General features: G+C 35.8%; 1 protein-coding gene across 1 annotated transcript; it reads left to right on the forward strand.

Annotated features, from left to right (window-relative positions):
• The first annotated feature begins 3682 nt into the window (after positions 1-3682).
• Positions 3683-16147, forward strand: LOC121260013 (RNA-binding protein 38). Its single transcript, XM_041161870.1, has 8 exons — positions 3683-4435; positions 4728-4851; positions 5622-5751; positions 13566-13602; positions 13724-13961; positions 14922-15032; positions 15119-15217; positions 15647-16147. The coding sequence occupies exons 1-6, from the start codon at positions 4205-4207 to the stop codon at positions 15017-15019; spliced, it is 858 nt and encodes a 285-aa protein (XP_041017804.1). The 5' UTR covers positions 3683-4204; the 3' UTR covers positions 15020-15032; positions 15119-15217; positions 15647-16147.

Raw genomic sequence — 16147 nt, forward strand, 5'->3', positions numbered from 1 at the left:
CATGGCATGCTTAGACCTCAGTGTCTGTTCATTTTTTTAGTGTAGCTGGGTATTATTTATGGAAGTTCAAGATTTGATTCCTTATTAGAGGAAATGCATTGCTAGTAGATATCGTGCAATTACATGCATATTTTTTTTTTTTTCCTGAAATTTCATAATTATGTTAAAAGACTTTCCCACTCAAATATTTTCATAGAAATAGCACTCTATCAAATGGGAGCTTAATTAGATATGTTGGGAATTCTGCATAATTAGCAAGAAACGTCCAATTAACATAAGATCTGAAGAGAGTTAAAACTCAAAAGCAGTACAGTCTACATGTATGTACTTTCTCCGAACAGGCCCTGAAAAGTGAAAATGTTTTTGGTTTGTACGAGTTATGCAGGAAAATGACAGTGCCAAAGAAATGGAAACATCCTGGTCCTGGCTTGCCTCTCTTCTAAGTTGTTTTTGTTTTTGTTTTTGGATGAATGGTTCCAACATTCTAACTAGATTTTTGGTGTCCGTAGCTACTATAATTTATCTCCAAACTACCCTGACCATAAAAAAAAAAATAATAATAATAATAATAATAATTAAACGATGCACAGAAATTGTGGGCCATGACAGGTGTATATGGCCCCCTCCCAGATCTCAAATCCCAGCCACTGGCTTTAACGTGTCTCCGTTGCGGTACCCATCAACCAAGAAATGATATTTGCATTCCAGATTTTAGAGTGTGTTTGGATGTTGAAGTGAGTTGAGTTGAATTGAGTTGAGATGATAAAATATTATTAGAATATTATTTTTTAATATTATTATTATTTTAGAATTTGAAAAAGTTGAATTGTTTATTATATTTTGTGTTAAAATTTGAAAAAATTGTAATAATGAGTTGAGATGAAATTTGAATAATACATTATTAAAATATTATTTTTTAATATTATTATTATTATTAAATTTTAAAAAATTAAATTATTTATTATATTTTATGTAAAATTTTAAAAATTTTATAATAATTAAATGAGATGAATTGAGTAGATTTTTGTATCCAAATTTTGTTCTGACATAAGTAGTTAAATATAGAATTTATCTAAATTTTTTTTAGCGATATACTTTAATTTTTTAAAAAAGAATAAACAGAACTTGCACAATTTAAAATTGTACGTAGTATTTCTCTAACCCTATTAATTGTAGCATTATCTGATCCAATTACAAAACTTAAAAGATATCAATACAATACAACGGAGTTGATGAGCATTGGCTGCCAGTTTCATGGAGGAAAATAATAAATCATGCCACAACCTGCATCGTCCAAAGTGAGGGACGTCCCTTTCTAGACTATGCTTACGTGGACGGATCCCATTCCTTGCATTATCCACTTTCTCGTTCTGATAACAAAATAAAAAAATAAAAAAAAAAGTTAAATTTTATTACGACATTAAATTGAATTAAGATAAATTTAAATGAAAGTTAAAAGTTGAATAAAATATTATTATAATATTAATTTTTTAATTATTATAAATTTTTAAATAAAATATAATAAATAATTTAATTTTTTAAAAATTTTAAAATCAAAATAATATTTTATTTAATTTTTAACTTTTATTTCATCACAACTCACCATTTAAATCAGGCCTTACAATTCTTTATTGGTTTTATATTTAAAAGAATTTATTTGTGGATGAGTGCGGGGGACACACTCCACATCGTTAATATGTAACATCTCATAGATATTAAAGTTACAACAAATAGGAAAAGAAAAGGAAAGTGATTTTTTCGTCAAATTCGAGTTAGGTCCACTTATACCTGTCTAATTAATGATTGTACTCATGTTGTTTGTTTCATTTAATTCGAACAGATAATTAGAAATTCATATATTTATCTCAGTGCCATCACCTTTCTTAAATTTTGTAAGTTACACGCGCAACGTCTTTTTATAAGAGTCATAGTGGTTAGACTTCAATATTTATGATTAATTCTTCTACGCACAGTCGAGGGATGCAAGCGGTGGGGAGTCGGCTGATTTTTGTAATGCCATGTCGATATTTTACAAAAAGAACTAAAAGTACTGTGTGAAATCGTTATCCAAAAGTGAAAAGGAGATATCTTCTGTGTATCCTAAGCCCCATTAATCCCAAACCTTACCACCAGCTCCAAAACCAAAAGACCAAAAAAATCTATTCTTCAAAGCCAAGAGATCAATGCATGAAAATCTCTTACAAGAAAATTGATCAAGATGCATTATCGGATTACGAGCATGAAAATCCTGCTTCGTCAAGATATTTGTTGAGCGACATTGTATACTTCGATGAGTTATCGGATTATGACTCGATTTTCTCGTTGGTTCCGGTTGCACAAAAGAAGAAGACTCAAGCTGTAAATGATCAAGATTAATCCTTTGTTTCGAAACCTGTCTCTTCATCGTCTCGCCCAAAATCTTCTTCGTCCAACCAGGTTCATTCACAAGCTAGCTCTCTTTTCATTTGAATGCAGGAATCAAAGAAATGAGAGAATCATTGGCAATATTGTTTTCGTACGATCCACATTGATATTCATGAAATATTTGTATCTATCTATCTAGCTATGGGATTGTTCTACAGATACAAGTTTAAATTGGATGGATGCAACAGCAAATTTCAATTTTTTTTTTTTTTGTTATTTTTCTTAAATCTAAAGTTGCTCCCTTTATAAACCGTTCAAAAGAGAGAAGTAAAATTTCAAAATCTTACAAATTTTTCTTGTGGGGTTGTTACTGTAACGTATTATGATGGATGGAGGGAGGGAGGACTCAAGGGAGCTGGCTTAAGGGGAAGGAAATGCAGAGGAGGGAAGACGAAACTGATGTAGGCTAATGAGAGCTTGAATGGATGGGGGAGAAATGTTTGGAGGTCAAACGGTACGTTTTCAATTTTTCCACCAAACAATGCGTTTTCATTTTACTACATCAGTCGCATTTTTCCTGCGCTTACGCGAGGCGAATGAATTTAGCTTTTTAATCTACGATATGCCTAAAACAATGTATATATAATAAGTTGGTGTGGATTGTCTAATAAAATATTTATATGGTTAATTTAATTTAAAATAAATATTTTAAAATTTAAATATTAGAAATTAAAATTTATTATTTAAATGATATAAATGTGCTTTATCCACTGATTAAAAAATAAAATAATTATTTTTTATATTTCTCTTCTAAATATAATCAAGATAAGTAGAGTTCCTATACAATTCTAATTTCTATTTCAATGATATAAGTCCCGTTTAGGTAGTGTAAGGTAAGAAGATTTTAAATAAAAATTAAAAATTAAATAAATATAGTTAAAATATTATTTTTTAATATTAATATTATTTAAAATTTTAAAAAATTTAAAATTATTTATTATATTTTATATAAAAATTTAAATTATAAAATAAGATAAAATAAAATCATTTGTATATCTTGACGGCGATAATGTTCTCTTGTTTCCGATCATTCTTTTCAAATTAAATATTAAATTCATCATTTAACTTAAAGCATAACGATCAGGATTAGTTTTTCAAAATCGAAGATCGTAAAGGGAAATCAAATGCCGTAATTTTTTCTCAGGACGAGAGAAAAAACCAAACCTAAAAGATGATTGGGTCCCACATCCTGAACCCTCTCCGAACTAGTTGTCGGCTACTGTTTAGAAATCTCCAAGACAAAAATGGGTCCAACTTTTTTCCATTCTCTCTCCTCCCTCTTTCAGTGCAAATCGATGACTCTCCTCCTCCTTCACCAACAATGAAAAAACCAAAAGAAAAAGAAAAATCAAAATCAAAATTTAAAACCCTTCCTCTACTTCCGAGATTCGTTTCTTTTCTCTAGGGTGTTTTTTCCCTTTCTACTTTCTTTCCGCCTTTTTTTTTTTTTTTTTTTCCTTCCTGTAATTTATTTTTGTCATTAATTCTTTAGGGCTTATTCCCTCCCTCACTGTGCTCCTCGATCTCTCTTCCTTCCCATTTAAGATTAGCTCCGCCTCCTGTTTCTTGGATTCCTTCAAAAAGTTCTATATGGGATTCCAAGGATATCTCGTCGTCAAAATCTAGGGTTTTTCCGTGGTTTCTCTTTTAATATGTGGCTTTGTGTTTACTGGGTCGACTTTAGTATCAATTAAATAGATCTCCCTTTTGTCTAGAATCTTGGTCTTTTTTATCTGAATTTGAATTGGGTCTCTCTTTTTTAAGTTGGAAATTGTCGTTCATGGCTTACCAGCCGGTGCCTGGTCCGGGCTCGGGATCGAGTTCGGGTTCTGGGTATCAGTTCTTGAACTCCCCCTTCGGTGATACTACCTATACGAAGGTGTTTGTTGGAGGACTAGCCTGGGAGACGCAGAGCGAGACTATGCGACGGTATTTCGAGCAGTTTGGTGAGATTCTAGAGGCTGTCGTGATCACCGATAAGAATACCGGTCGATCAAAAGGCTATGGTTTTGTGAGTATTTATTATTTTCAGTTTCTGGGTTTTTATTATCTTCCATCCTTCATTTGAAAAAAGAGTATTATAGTGTCGTAGATGTCCGTTATAGTCGTTGTTCTTTGATGATCCCGGGATTGATCCAAACGGTCTGTATGCCACTTCAAATTTGTAAACTTGAGCTGTTAATATATGGTTGATCGAATTTATTGGTATTATGTATCGTTAGCATTGGTCTGTGTCAATGGGGGAGTACTTGTTTGACTACTGAGTGACTTGGTTTTCCTTCGTATTTACATGGAGGGTTTAGGTGACTTTTCGTAACCCTGAGGCTGCTAGCAGAGCCTGCGCTGATCCGGCTCCAATTATTGATGGCAGGCGGGCAAATTGTAATTTGGCTTCACTTGGGCGGCCTCGGCCTTCTATGCCTTATGGTATGATACTTTTGCTGGAACTTATCTTATAATTTCTCTGTTTATGATTTCCTGGTTAGGTCATCTTTTTAGATATTTGACGCAGGTTTGTTTGCTTTTTTTCCCAATAATATTGTTATTTTCAGATGGTTAATGTTATCTGATATACTTGAAAACATTGCCAATCTTATTAACCTTGTGCCAAAAACTTTGCCAATCTGATTAACCTTTTGCCAAAGTCTTCTCTGAATTCTCCCTCACGCTCAACTTCTCCAGAGTTATGAGGTTTTTCCTGATAACTTATTTTTGTGCATAGTGGTCAATGTAATTGAGTTTACAGTTTTCTACAAAGCAGCTATGCAGATGGGTTCATTCCTGATTGGTTTTATGGTGTTGAGCTGGTTTATTTGTTGGGGCTCGGGCAATGATAGTTTACATGCAATTTGTGTTGCCATGTCAAAGGTGACTGTATTTATGTTGAAGCGATCTGTTTATGAGCTTCTTGTATGTTCATGGAGTAGCAACTTCTAGTGTGATTATGGTGCTTTCCATCTTGCTTCATGTCTTTTATTTTTAATTTTCTGGTAAAGAATGAATTCGGTTATAAACGTATGAACTAATACCTAAATTGAAGACTATTGAGCTAGTTTAATTTTTAGTTCCAAGTACTTATAAAAAAAAAAAAATTAGTTCCAAGTCTACTTTTGGACCTTTGAATCATCTATATCAATTAGTCTACTTAATTATTATTATTTCTTATGTTTTGATCCTTGCTTTTGTTTATTATATAGGACGTTTGAGACCAGCAGCCCCATATTCTGGAAATGTGCAAGTTTCTCGAGGGGCTTACGTTGGAAGTTTTGGCTACCAACATCCACTCTCTTATGGCTACCAGCATGGGTTAATGTATCCTCCTTATGGGTAAGCAGTGAATTTCAAAGGGAATAGTCAGTTCAGATTGGCTAGGTTTGAATGTGAAGTTTGAACTCGTTATTTATTAAAAAAACTATAGTTTTTCCTTTTTGATATATTCAATTTTCAAACCACATCTGGGCCAATACTCCAAAGGACCAGTTAATTTTATAACTAGAGTGGAATCATTATAAAGGGTTTGAGTTTCTTCCTCCCAAGCAATGTGGGATCTCATTCACCACTTTTCTATACACAATCCGTGTATTACAAGGTTAAGTGAAATTTATATTTTAATTTGAATTCCTTGATACTTGAACGGCAATGCTTTGATGGATATTTGCGTAACACCACCTTTCTGGACAGTAATGAATGCCACACCATAACATTTCATAGCATCAGGTATTAAGAGAATCCATAAACTTTGAAACCTCAAAACGTAATGAAAAACTTGTTATTAAAATCACAATATCAAATGCTGCAAACTTAAAGAAGCATATTGTAATGCACTATTGGAGGCCCAAACCACATCTGGGCCCTACTCCAAAAGGACTGGTTAATGGTACAATTAGAGTCCCATTGGAATCATTATAATAATCAAGATCTTCGCCCTCAGCAATGTGGGAACGCAGCACCACCTATACTCATAATCGAGTACGGGGTATCACACATGCTAAACAAATTCCTTAGTTTCATCTTGTTAACGTAAATCAAATCCTAAAAACTGCATTGAACACTTGTTAAAACTTGGCCAGGTTCTGGTCTCTATTACTAGTTTTGGCCTGCGTATTCATCATCATTACCACAATAACATGACATTTTATTACATTAAAAACAAAATGGGTCAAATGCTCAATAAGTAAACTCATCATTTAAGCAAGATAGAAACACGCAATATTCAAATACTCAAACCAACATTCATAGATATCATGAACCTTTTTACTTTAATCTCTTGGCTGGCCAACACTCTTTTATACCTTGTGTGTAAAGGTTGACGATCTCAAGGATATCAGTTTTGTTCGCATGGCCATCAATGGAACCACATTTAGGATAGGGTGGTTTTTTTTTTTGCAAGTATATTTAGGATAGGGTTGTTTGGATTGAGAGATCCTCTCAACTCATCTCATCTAATCATTACAATTTTTCCAAACTCCCACACAAAATATAATAAACAATTCAACATTTTTAAATCTCAAAACAAAAATAATATTAAAAATTTATATTATAACAATATTTATTCAACTTTCAACTTTCATCTCATTTCAACTCACTATCCAAAACTCCCCTAAGAACATCCCTTGATAAACTAAGTGCACTTAGGCGAGCCATTCCTGTTGGAGCATACAAGATGGTTGCTCCTGCACCATTAGCTTGAGTACCATTGCACATCAGTCATGAGGCCAAGAAAATGTTTGAAACCCTTTTAATGCATTCATAGAGTCACTTCCTTAATTCCTTTCCCCTTTCCTTTGCTTCTCGTCAAAGTATTTATAACATTACCTATCACGTACTGCAAACATGCACACAAAATCATTTGTATTCAAGCTCTTCTTCACACACATTATTTTGGATGCATAAAGGGGGCTACCAAAAAAAGGCCACGTTACATTGTATTACTTGAAAAATTTTGTAGGAAAACATTGCATTGACATTTTGCAGAAAGTAAGGGGATGTTCATCTCTACTTATGTTGCTTCTTTAGGTTGCTAACTATCAACACTCTTTTTTCAACCTAGAAAGGAAAAAATTCACAGCAGTTATTATTATTCGTTTTTTACTTTTGCCAAGGCTCGAATTTCTTTCTATGCATGTTTTCCTAAATTTAATGAGATCTGTTTTTATTTATTTGATTCTTGTATTTTCAATGGAATCAACACTTTTGTCCGTGGATGATCACATCAAACCTAGTTGGTTAACTTCTTCCTAACATAGTGAGCATTTGGCTTGTTTTCATGCATCCCAATGTGCTAAATCTAACATGACTCTCCTCCAACTATTTTACAAATAGGTAGTTCTCTAAAAAGGTTTCATGGTTTCGCGTGCTTGAGCTGTGAAGGCTTCTGTCCACTACTACACATTCAGCCTCATGGCTAAATGATGAAGGGACATGTGCTGGAATTTCCAGCAAATATACACTTGTGTTCTTGGTGACTTGTAAGGCCCTCTAATATGTCATTTGTATGTGCACTTTGTAGGGTTTAATGACACTTAAGGGCCTCAGATTTGGTCCTAACTTAGGCTCTAACAGTAAGCCTGAAGACCTCAAAATGTTTCCAAGTGTGTGTATGTGCATGGCCGTGCAACCAGCCTTGTGATTGTGACCTCATAACTCCAAGATTTTGCCTACATAGGAGATTTGAGTCATTGGTGTTAAAACTACGTTCACCAATTCTTAATGAAGCCCCAAGGGATTCCAAATAACCCTTTTTTTTTTGTCACAGTGCTTTAGAATTCTCTGCAGTGGCCATTCTCACCCTTAACTACATCTATGTCAAATTATACCACATATGAAATGCATCTCTCTTGAATTCAATTATGTTTATATGTCGTGATCATGCCAATATATAATTTTCAAACTAGAATGCACAGTAACCAAATTGTGTCATTCTTGAACACATGTATAAGTTTTTCAAAAAATTATACACCCAGTGTACTTGGTTATGCCTATTGATATTAAATTATTAATAAATTTTTACTTATAAAAAAAAAGTTTTTCAACAATTGACTTCAATTGCTTTGTACTCAGGTGAGGTTTTGATAGTGAGTTGAGATGAGATGAAAGTTAAAAATTGAATAAAATATTGTAGAATATTATTTTTTAATATTATTATTGTTTTGAAATTTGAAAAAGTTGAATTGTTTATTGTATTTTGTGTGAAAATTTGAAAAAGTTGTAATTATTAGATTAGATGAGTTGAGATGAGATGAGATGAGTTGAAACCATCTTTGTATCCAAACCTAGCCTTATTCTACAAAATCTTTTGACATGCAAATCTTATAGAGACTACATATGACACTACAGGACCTAAAGGGAATCATTACCTAGAGGATCTTAGCTATGCGCTATAGGAATCATTCCACTTGGATTTCATTGATTTGACATTGTTCTTTGCACCTTCTAGCCTTAGAAGTTCTCTGTGTAGACATTTAGAAACAACTTTGCACCTTCTAGCCTTAGAGTTCTGTGTGTAGACATTTAGAAACAAGAAGGACGAGTTAGAATCACAAAAGATTAGAAAATTTGAAATTAAAATGGATGATCATTGAAACTAACTCTGAATTTAACTTAGAGGTTGCTTGCAGCCTCTAGGATCCGTTAGGACTGTAAATATGGTGCTGTTAGAGGGTGAAGGAAGTAGAAACTTAGGGTTAACACTATATTCTAATTGCTGGAACAGAGACATAGGTGCCAACATTTGAAAGAGGAGAAAAAACTTACTTTTAGCTACCAAGAAGTGGCCGTAGCAAGAAGAAAAGGAGTTGTATACTGGGGTTTTGAAGTTAGGAGTCTCTTATTTGGATAGCTGCATCATTTTTTTTTTTTTGCTGAATTTTCATGAGAAGTACTTGGGCTATGCCTATTTGTCATCAATAAATTCTTTTTTTTTTTTAAAGTAAACAATTGTATTAATAAGAATAGGCTTAGCCCAAGTGCAGAAGATGGTATACACGAGGTAACACCTACCTAGGAGAAGAAAAGGAAACAAGAAAGTCATGAAGACTAAGGCCATTAAAATCTACAGCTATGGCCCATAAAAATAATGTTCTAACAAAGAGTGATCTGAAGTTCCTCTAGAGAGCATTCCTTGTCTTCAATAACATTCTTATTTACTGATACAAAAATAAACAAATAAAACTGAGAGATGTTGCTTACGTATGACTGCTGCAGACCTGGAGATGGTCTCCTATGCCTTCTGCTGAGTTTCTTGATGAATAACTTAGAGTAAAGTAGGCTGAGGCTGGTGGCACATTTAGGAGAAAGAAGGGCAGATCTCTTGGCAACACCTGCCACGGTTAAAAAGAACATGATGTGACAGGTAGCCCTAATTTGATCCAGAATTCTGCATCAAATTAGGAAAATTTTTAATGGAGTCGGGGATTTCCTGGAGCTCCATTTTGATTTTTAATTAGGAAATTTTTTTCTATACTTAAGGGAGGCTCGACAGAACTGGTGTTAGGGCTCTTAATTCTGGCCTTATAGCTGTTCCAGTTTAGGGAACTTTCCTATTCCCATACCTTTCCTTTTAAGAGTCAATTTCCTTTAGAAAAATACTCCTACTTTCCATATATATCACTGTCAGCAATTAATTCAATGAATTAACACCTTAAAAAAGTCAAAGAGAAGCTGAAATTTTCAAATATACGAAATTGCACAAATTAAATGAAATATGAAAAAAACCCTACATACTCGGGTATGACAAGTTGCATGAGTGCTTTTTTCCCTCTTGTTTAGATGTTTCACTTGGAGTAGGCAAGTGAAAATTGCAAATTGCGGGGGTCGAGTGCAAAGAAGAAGAGGTAATAAAAGATCACATGGTCGATTTCTTTGGAGAGCTCCTCACTGAGCAGGTGGGGTGGAGGCCTACTCTGAATGGATTGGTTTTTGACACTATTGAGCCGGGGGAAGTTGCTAGGATGGAGAGGGCTTTCGAAGAGGAAGAGGTCTATGATGTAATAAGGAAAATGCCAAAACATAAGGCCCCTGGTCCTGATGGTTTCTCTATGGGTTTTTACCAAGATTGTTGGGAGGTGATAAAAGGGGATCTTATGAAGGTGTTTCAGGAGTTTTTCTCGTTAGGAAAATTTGAGAAAAGCCTCAATACCACATTTCTTGCTTTAATCCCTAAAAAGGTAGGAGCCATGGAGATTACAGATTTTCGACCTATTAGCCTAGTGAATGGGACATACAAGATCATCGCAAAAGTGCTTGCTAATCGTTTAAGTTTGGTCTTGGGGAAGATTGTTACTAAGCCTCAAAATGCCTTTGTGAAGGGTAGACAGATCCTTGATGCGGCTCTAATTGCTAATGAATGTCTGAACAGTAGATTGAAGGCTAGCAGCTCAGGGCTTATGTGTAAGTTAGATATGGAAAAGGCGTATGATCATGTTAATTGGGATTTTCTTCTATATCTACTGGGTAGGTGTGGTTTTGGAGAAACATGGAGGTCTTGGATTAGCTGGTGTATATCCTCGGCAAGATTCTCAGCGCTAATCAACGGCAGTCCGGAGGGTTTCTTCCCGAGCTCTCGTGGTTTGAGACAAGGGGATCCATTATCTCCTTTACTTTTTGTTATCGTTATGGAGGCACTAAGCAGGATGATCTCGGCTTTAGTGACTAATGGTTTTATTAGTGGTTTCCATATTGGATCGCCGAGTAGAGGCATCACTACTATTTTGCATCTACTGTTTGCAGATGATACGCTTATTATGTGCGATGCCGATCCAGATCAGTTGAGGGCTATGAAGGCGTTGTTGCTTTGTTTTGAAGCAGTGTCTGGTTTAAAAGTGAATTATGTTAAATCTGAGTTGGTGCCTATTGGAGAAGTTCAGAATATAAGGGAGTTGGCTGGCACTCTGGGTTGTAAGATAGCGTCTCTTCCTATGAGCTATTTGGGATTACCACTGGGTATAGCCTCGAGGGCGCGTTCTATTTGGGATATAGTGATTGAGAAAGTAGAAAGGAGATTAGCAGGTTGGAAGAGAATATTCTTGTCAAAAGGGGGCTGGATTACGCTTATTAAAAGTACGCTCTCTAATCTACCCACTTATTTCTTATCCTTATTCCCTATACCGGCGAGTGTGGCGGGTCGTCTTGAGAAGCTACAAAGAGACTTTTTGTGGGGGGACTTCGGTGAAAAGTTTAAATTCCATTTAGTCAAGTGGGAGATGGTGTGCCGTCCCATCTCCAATGGCGGTTTGGGTATCAGAAATTTGAGGGTGTTCAATCGGGCGTTACTTGGCAAATGGTTGTGGCGATATATCAAGGAACCAAAAGCATTATGGAAGACTGTGATTGAGAACAAATATGGTGGTTTAGGGGAGGGTTGGTGTACTAGTGAAGTTAGAGGGGCCTCTGGAATGGGGCTATGGAAACACATTAGAAGAGGGTGAGTGGTTTTCCATCGACACACAAGACTGCAATTGGGTACAGGTTCCAAGATCAGATTCTGGAAGGATGTTTGGTGTACCAATAGTGCTCTTCAAGACTTGTTTCCTACACTTTTCTTGATTGCAAATGCTAAAGATGCCATGGTGGCGGAGCTTTTGGAAGTCATAGGAAGGAACATCCACTGGAATATCAATTTCAATCGGGCGGCACAGGATTGGGAAATGGGGAGTTTTGTAGATTTTTATAGTCTCTTGTATTCTTGTTGTCCAAATTTCCAGCATGCAGATGATCTGTGGTGGTGTCCAGCAAGGAAAGGGGTGTTCACTGTTCGCTCTTTCTACAAGGTTCTCACACAAGTTCCTGAGATATAGTTTCCCTGGAGAAAGCTTTGGTGCAATAAGGCTCCTCCCAAAACTTCGTTTGTTGTGTGGACAGTGTTTTTGGGAAAGATTCTCACTACAAATAATCTGAGAAAAAGAAGCATAATCATTGCAGACTGATGTTGCATGTGTAAAAGAGGGGGTGAGTCGGTGAATCATTTACTTTTACATTGCGAGGTAGCCAGGAATATGTGGGATGAGGTGTTTAACAGAATGGACATAGCGTGGGTTATGCCGAGAACCGTGCTGGATGTTTTGGCCTGCTGGACCTCAATTCGAGGTGTGCGACAGATCAAAGCGGTTTGGAAGATGATTCCTATCTGTATTATGTGGTGCTTGTGGCAGGAGCGCAATGAGAGGATTTTTTAAGATAGAGAGATCTATGGCGGAGTTAAAAATGTTATTTTTTAGGACTCTTTGTACTTGGGCCATTGCTGTGGACTTTAATGGCATGGATCTTCATGAGTTTTTAGTTTCTAATGCTCCTACTTAAATAGGGCATATTCTGATTTGTAATTGACAGTTGATTGGATGAATAAATACTTATTTTACTTATAAAAAAAAAAAAATTAACTAGTTGGTTCGAAACTGAAAAGTTTGCTTTCATTTTTTTTTTGGGGCTAGTTGCCTTGACGAATGCTTGATAGTTTTTTTTTTGTCGGTTTATTAGTTTCGCACATGGGCTCGTGTGGACACACTCATGGTTGTCACTAACCATATAATTAAGCTATTGTCCTTGGGTTAATGTGCACTATAAGCTGAAAGTTTTTCCACTTATGCCCAATGCATGCTTGTTGACGTCTATTCTTGGTTTGCGAGTGATGTTAGAATAATTAGTGATCAATTTGTCCAATTAGGTACATCCCCTTTGCAACTACCTTATATTTTGTTTTTTCTATTGTATTGTAAATACCAATCACAAGATCACATGAATATGGAAGCAAGAATAAAGAGTATTTCCGTTGGAAATCAGGGTTGTTTTCATGCAACTTACAGTGATGTCACATGTGATTGGTAATTGAAGGAATGCAAACTGTGGTAGTTTCAGAGGATATGCCTCCCAGCTCGATGCTAATTAGGCAGGCAAGAACATGATAGGGCCATTGGTTAAGGACCCAAGATTGGGTTACTAGTTTCTGTATTTATTGATTTTTCCCTTGGGCCTGCGTGAGATGGCTCTTGATAGAATAGGACCGCATTAATCTCTGGTTAACTGGGAAAACCTTGGGCATTTCGATATATCAATGGTGTTATACGTTGTTCATCTCACGTGTCAAGGTTTGTGCATACAAAAAACCTGGTTTGGTGGTAGTCTTAAATTTCATTTTTGTCCTGCAGGTATCAATCATATGGACCTGAATATGTCTATCCACAGGTCAGCATTGCTTCATAAATTGCAGCAGTAATCAAAACCTAGACCTTTTATGGGTTACTTAAAGTGCGAGTATACTGTGTGTTTCTTGCAATAATTTGTCGTGTCATTTTTCCTTCTGCAGGGTGTTTACAACCCTTATGCTGGTCAGCATTACCTTCAGATTTATGGTGTACCTGGGACAGTTAATACTGGAGTTTATCCTTATGGGCAATTGGGTCAAACTATTCCTGGTGGTCATGGTTATACGGCAGTGACCAGTTATCCTGTGCCAGGTCACCAGGTAGTACAGTTTGGTGGACCTAGTGTTAATACAATGACAACTTCACCTATGCCTACTATTCAATCACCGTATCCCACAGGTAGTTTCTGTCATCCAAATAGTTTTTGTTTCTTTGTTTTTTTAGTAAGTATGAAATTTATTAATAGTAAGCTAGGCAAAGACAGGTTTTATATAAGAGAAGACACCTAGTTAGGAAGAAATAGATGCAAGGAACTCATGAACATTATGATGTTGAAATCTATTGCCATCGTCCAACGAATAGTCTTTGTTTCTTTACACTTGAATAGCCACTTGCATTAGGCTAAGAAGACCATGAAAAAATAGTCTCTGTTTCTTTATGCTCTCAAATGTCCAGAAAGAACATCTTTGGACCTTTTTTGTGAAACAATTATTTATTGATCCTCCCAACGGTTCCTTTATTTCATGCCAACAGTTCCTTTATTTCATGCAAGCCTTCTTGAAGAACCTCTCAATTGTAATGTCAAGTCTTTAATGCTTAATTCTGCATGCTGCCGTAGAAATCAAACAGTTCAAAAAACTGTATTAAAAAAAAAAAAAAAAAAAAAAGCCTAGAAATTATTATGAAAAAAAAAATTAGAAATCAAATGATATGCCACACCTTTTATTGATGTGAATGTATCAGTACCAGCCCATAAGATTGGGAAAGCAGGATGCAAATAGTTGTAGAACACCATGAATTGATGCAATTGTTTGATTGGAATCTTGGGAATCAGTTTAAAAAAGATCCAGGGTGAAGTTATGATTCCCTGAAAATGGTGATGGATCCAGCACTAAAATTAGACTTATGATGAATAGATGAAATAAAGGTGTGTGGAAAGATCAATGATTAGAAGAGGAAAAATGTATGGGGGGTTACGTCTAGGAAAGAAAAAATGATGAAGAACTGAGGCCACAAAGCACATCTTCCACTCTTGATGCATTAGTGGGGAGAACCTCAAATTGAATTTTTCCTTGTAGTTTCTCTTCAAGATCAACATGTTGGACAGACTTGACTAGGGAAGGTCATTGGTTTTGTTAGGTATGGCAGCACCTGTTGCAGCACAACCACAATTTATAGTTCCTGCTCCTTCTCCTCAGTATATGCAAGGTAGCGGTTCAGACCAAACGGCTGGGTGAGGGGCTGATCAAGGTGAGTGCCACATTGTGGGGTGGACACTCATGCCTATCCTTGCTATTTGTATGATATTATTGTTGGAGACTGTTGTTTGCTTTCAGGTATCCTTAGATTGCAGCAGGACTAAGAGCAGCGGAACTGCTACTTGAGTGGCGGGCTTCGGATCTAGCCTTGCAAATTATATATTTTGCATTCTAGAGGTACAGATTTCAAATTTATTTATTTATATTCCCTTCAAAATTTCGTCCTCAGTCTTGTTATTATGAAATAGTGGAGAAGACAAGCTTGCACGGGACTGGGGTTTCCCCGGCAGGAGTGGGTCCGAAGGACCCTGCCTTGGAGAGGTTTCCTTACATCAACAAAAAAAAAAAAAAATAGTGGAGAATTAGAATGCATAATTTCTGCTGGGGTGGGTTAGATTTTTCTATCATTTTTTTTTGTCTCGTTCACACCTTGATTTGAATGAGGTTCTCTTCAGCCCCACCTATAGTGTTTTAGACTGCAGGACTTGATATTCCAGATTTTACCTTTTTCTATACCGATAAAATAAAAAATATTCCAAAATTGTACTTGATCAAATTTATGTACTTATGGTGCAGGTGGTCTTATATCACTCTCATGTTTTGCAGGTCATACATAGTCATGCTCACCAGAGAAGTCAAATGTTGAGTCGCTCCAGATGGTGGAGAAAGGATTTGGAAGATGCGGGCTGCTCTTCCTTTGGATTATTTTTCCCTAGTGTACTTAAAACCCACATGTAATGTCTCTGCTCAAGTTGAGTAGGCAGTCATGGCTTGATGGGTGCTGGAATCGGTTTCTAGCAGCCACGTAGGAATAAACCTGTGTAAAAATCATCCTCATTTAGAATCAACATATGATTCTTTTGTAGTCTAGTCCCTGCATTTTGGGTGTATAGATAGTCTCTGGTGTTCTGTTTGGTGTTGGGTCCATTGTATTAAAATGTGATTCGAGTTCTGTGCATATTAGTGCTAGGATTATTTTATTTTATTTTATTTCTTTTTGTTGAAAATTCAACTCCTGCATCTTGGATGATTTTGAGAGCCTGGCTTCAAAACATGGAAGCTGCAGGTATCTATCCTATTTAAGAAGAATTCTTGTGTGTTTCCTAA

Source organism: Juglans microcarpa x Juglans regia, chromosome 4D, assembly GCF_004785595.1.
Source record: "Juglans microcarpa x Juglans regia isolate MS1-56 chromosome 4D, Jm3101_v1.0, whole genome shotgun sequence".
NCBI lineage: Eukaryota > Viridiplantae > Streptophyta > Magnoliopsida > Fagales > Juglandaceae > Juglans > Juglans microcarpa x Juglans regia.

Excerpts from the sequence above, each read along its gene's own strand:
- LOC121260013 (XM_041161870.1), top strand. The coding sequence starts at position 4,205 with ATGGCTTACCAGCCGGTGCCTGGTCCGGGCTCGGGATCGAGTTCGGGT. Across the intron at positions 13,603-13,723 it reads CTGAATATGTCTATCCACAG|GGTGTTTACAACCCTTATGC; the intron begins GTCAGCATTGCT and ends TTCCTTCTGCAG. Across the intron at positions 13,962-14,921 it reads TCAATCACCGTATCCCACAG|GTATGGCAGCACCTGTTGCA; the intron begins GTAGTTTCTGTC and ends TGGTTTTGTTAG.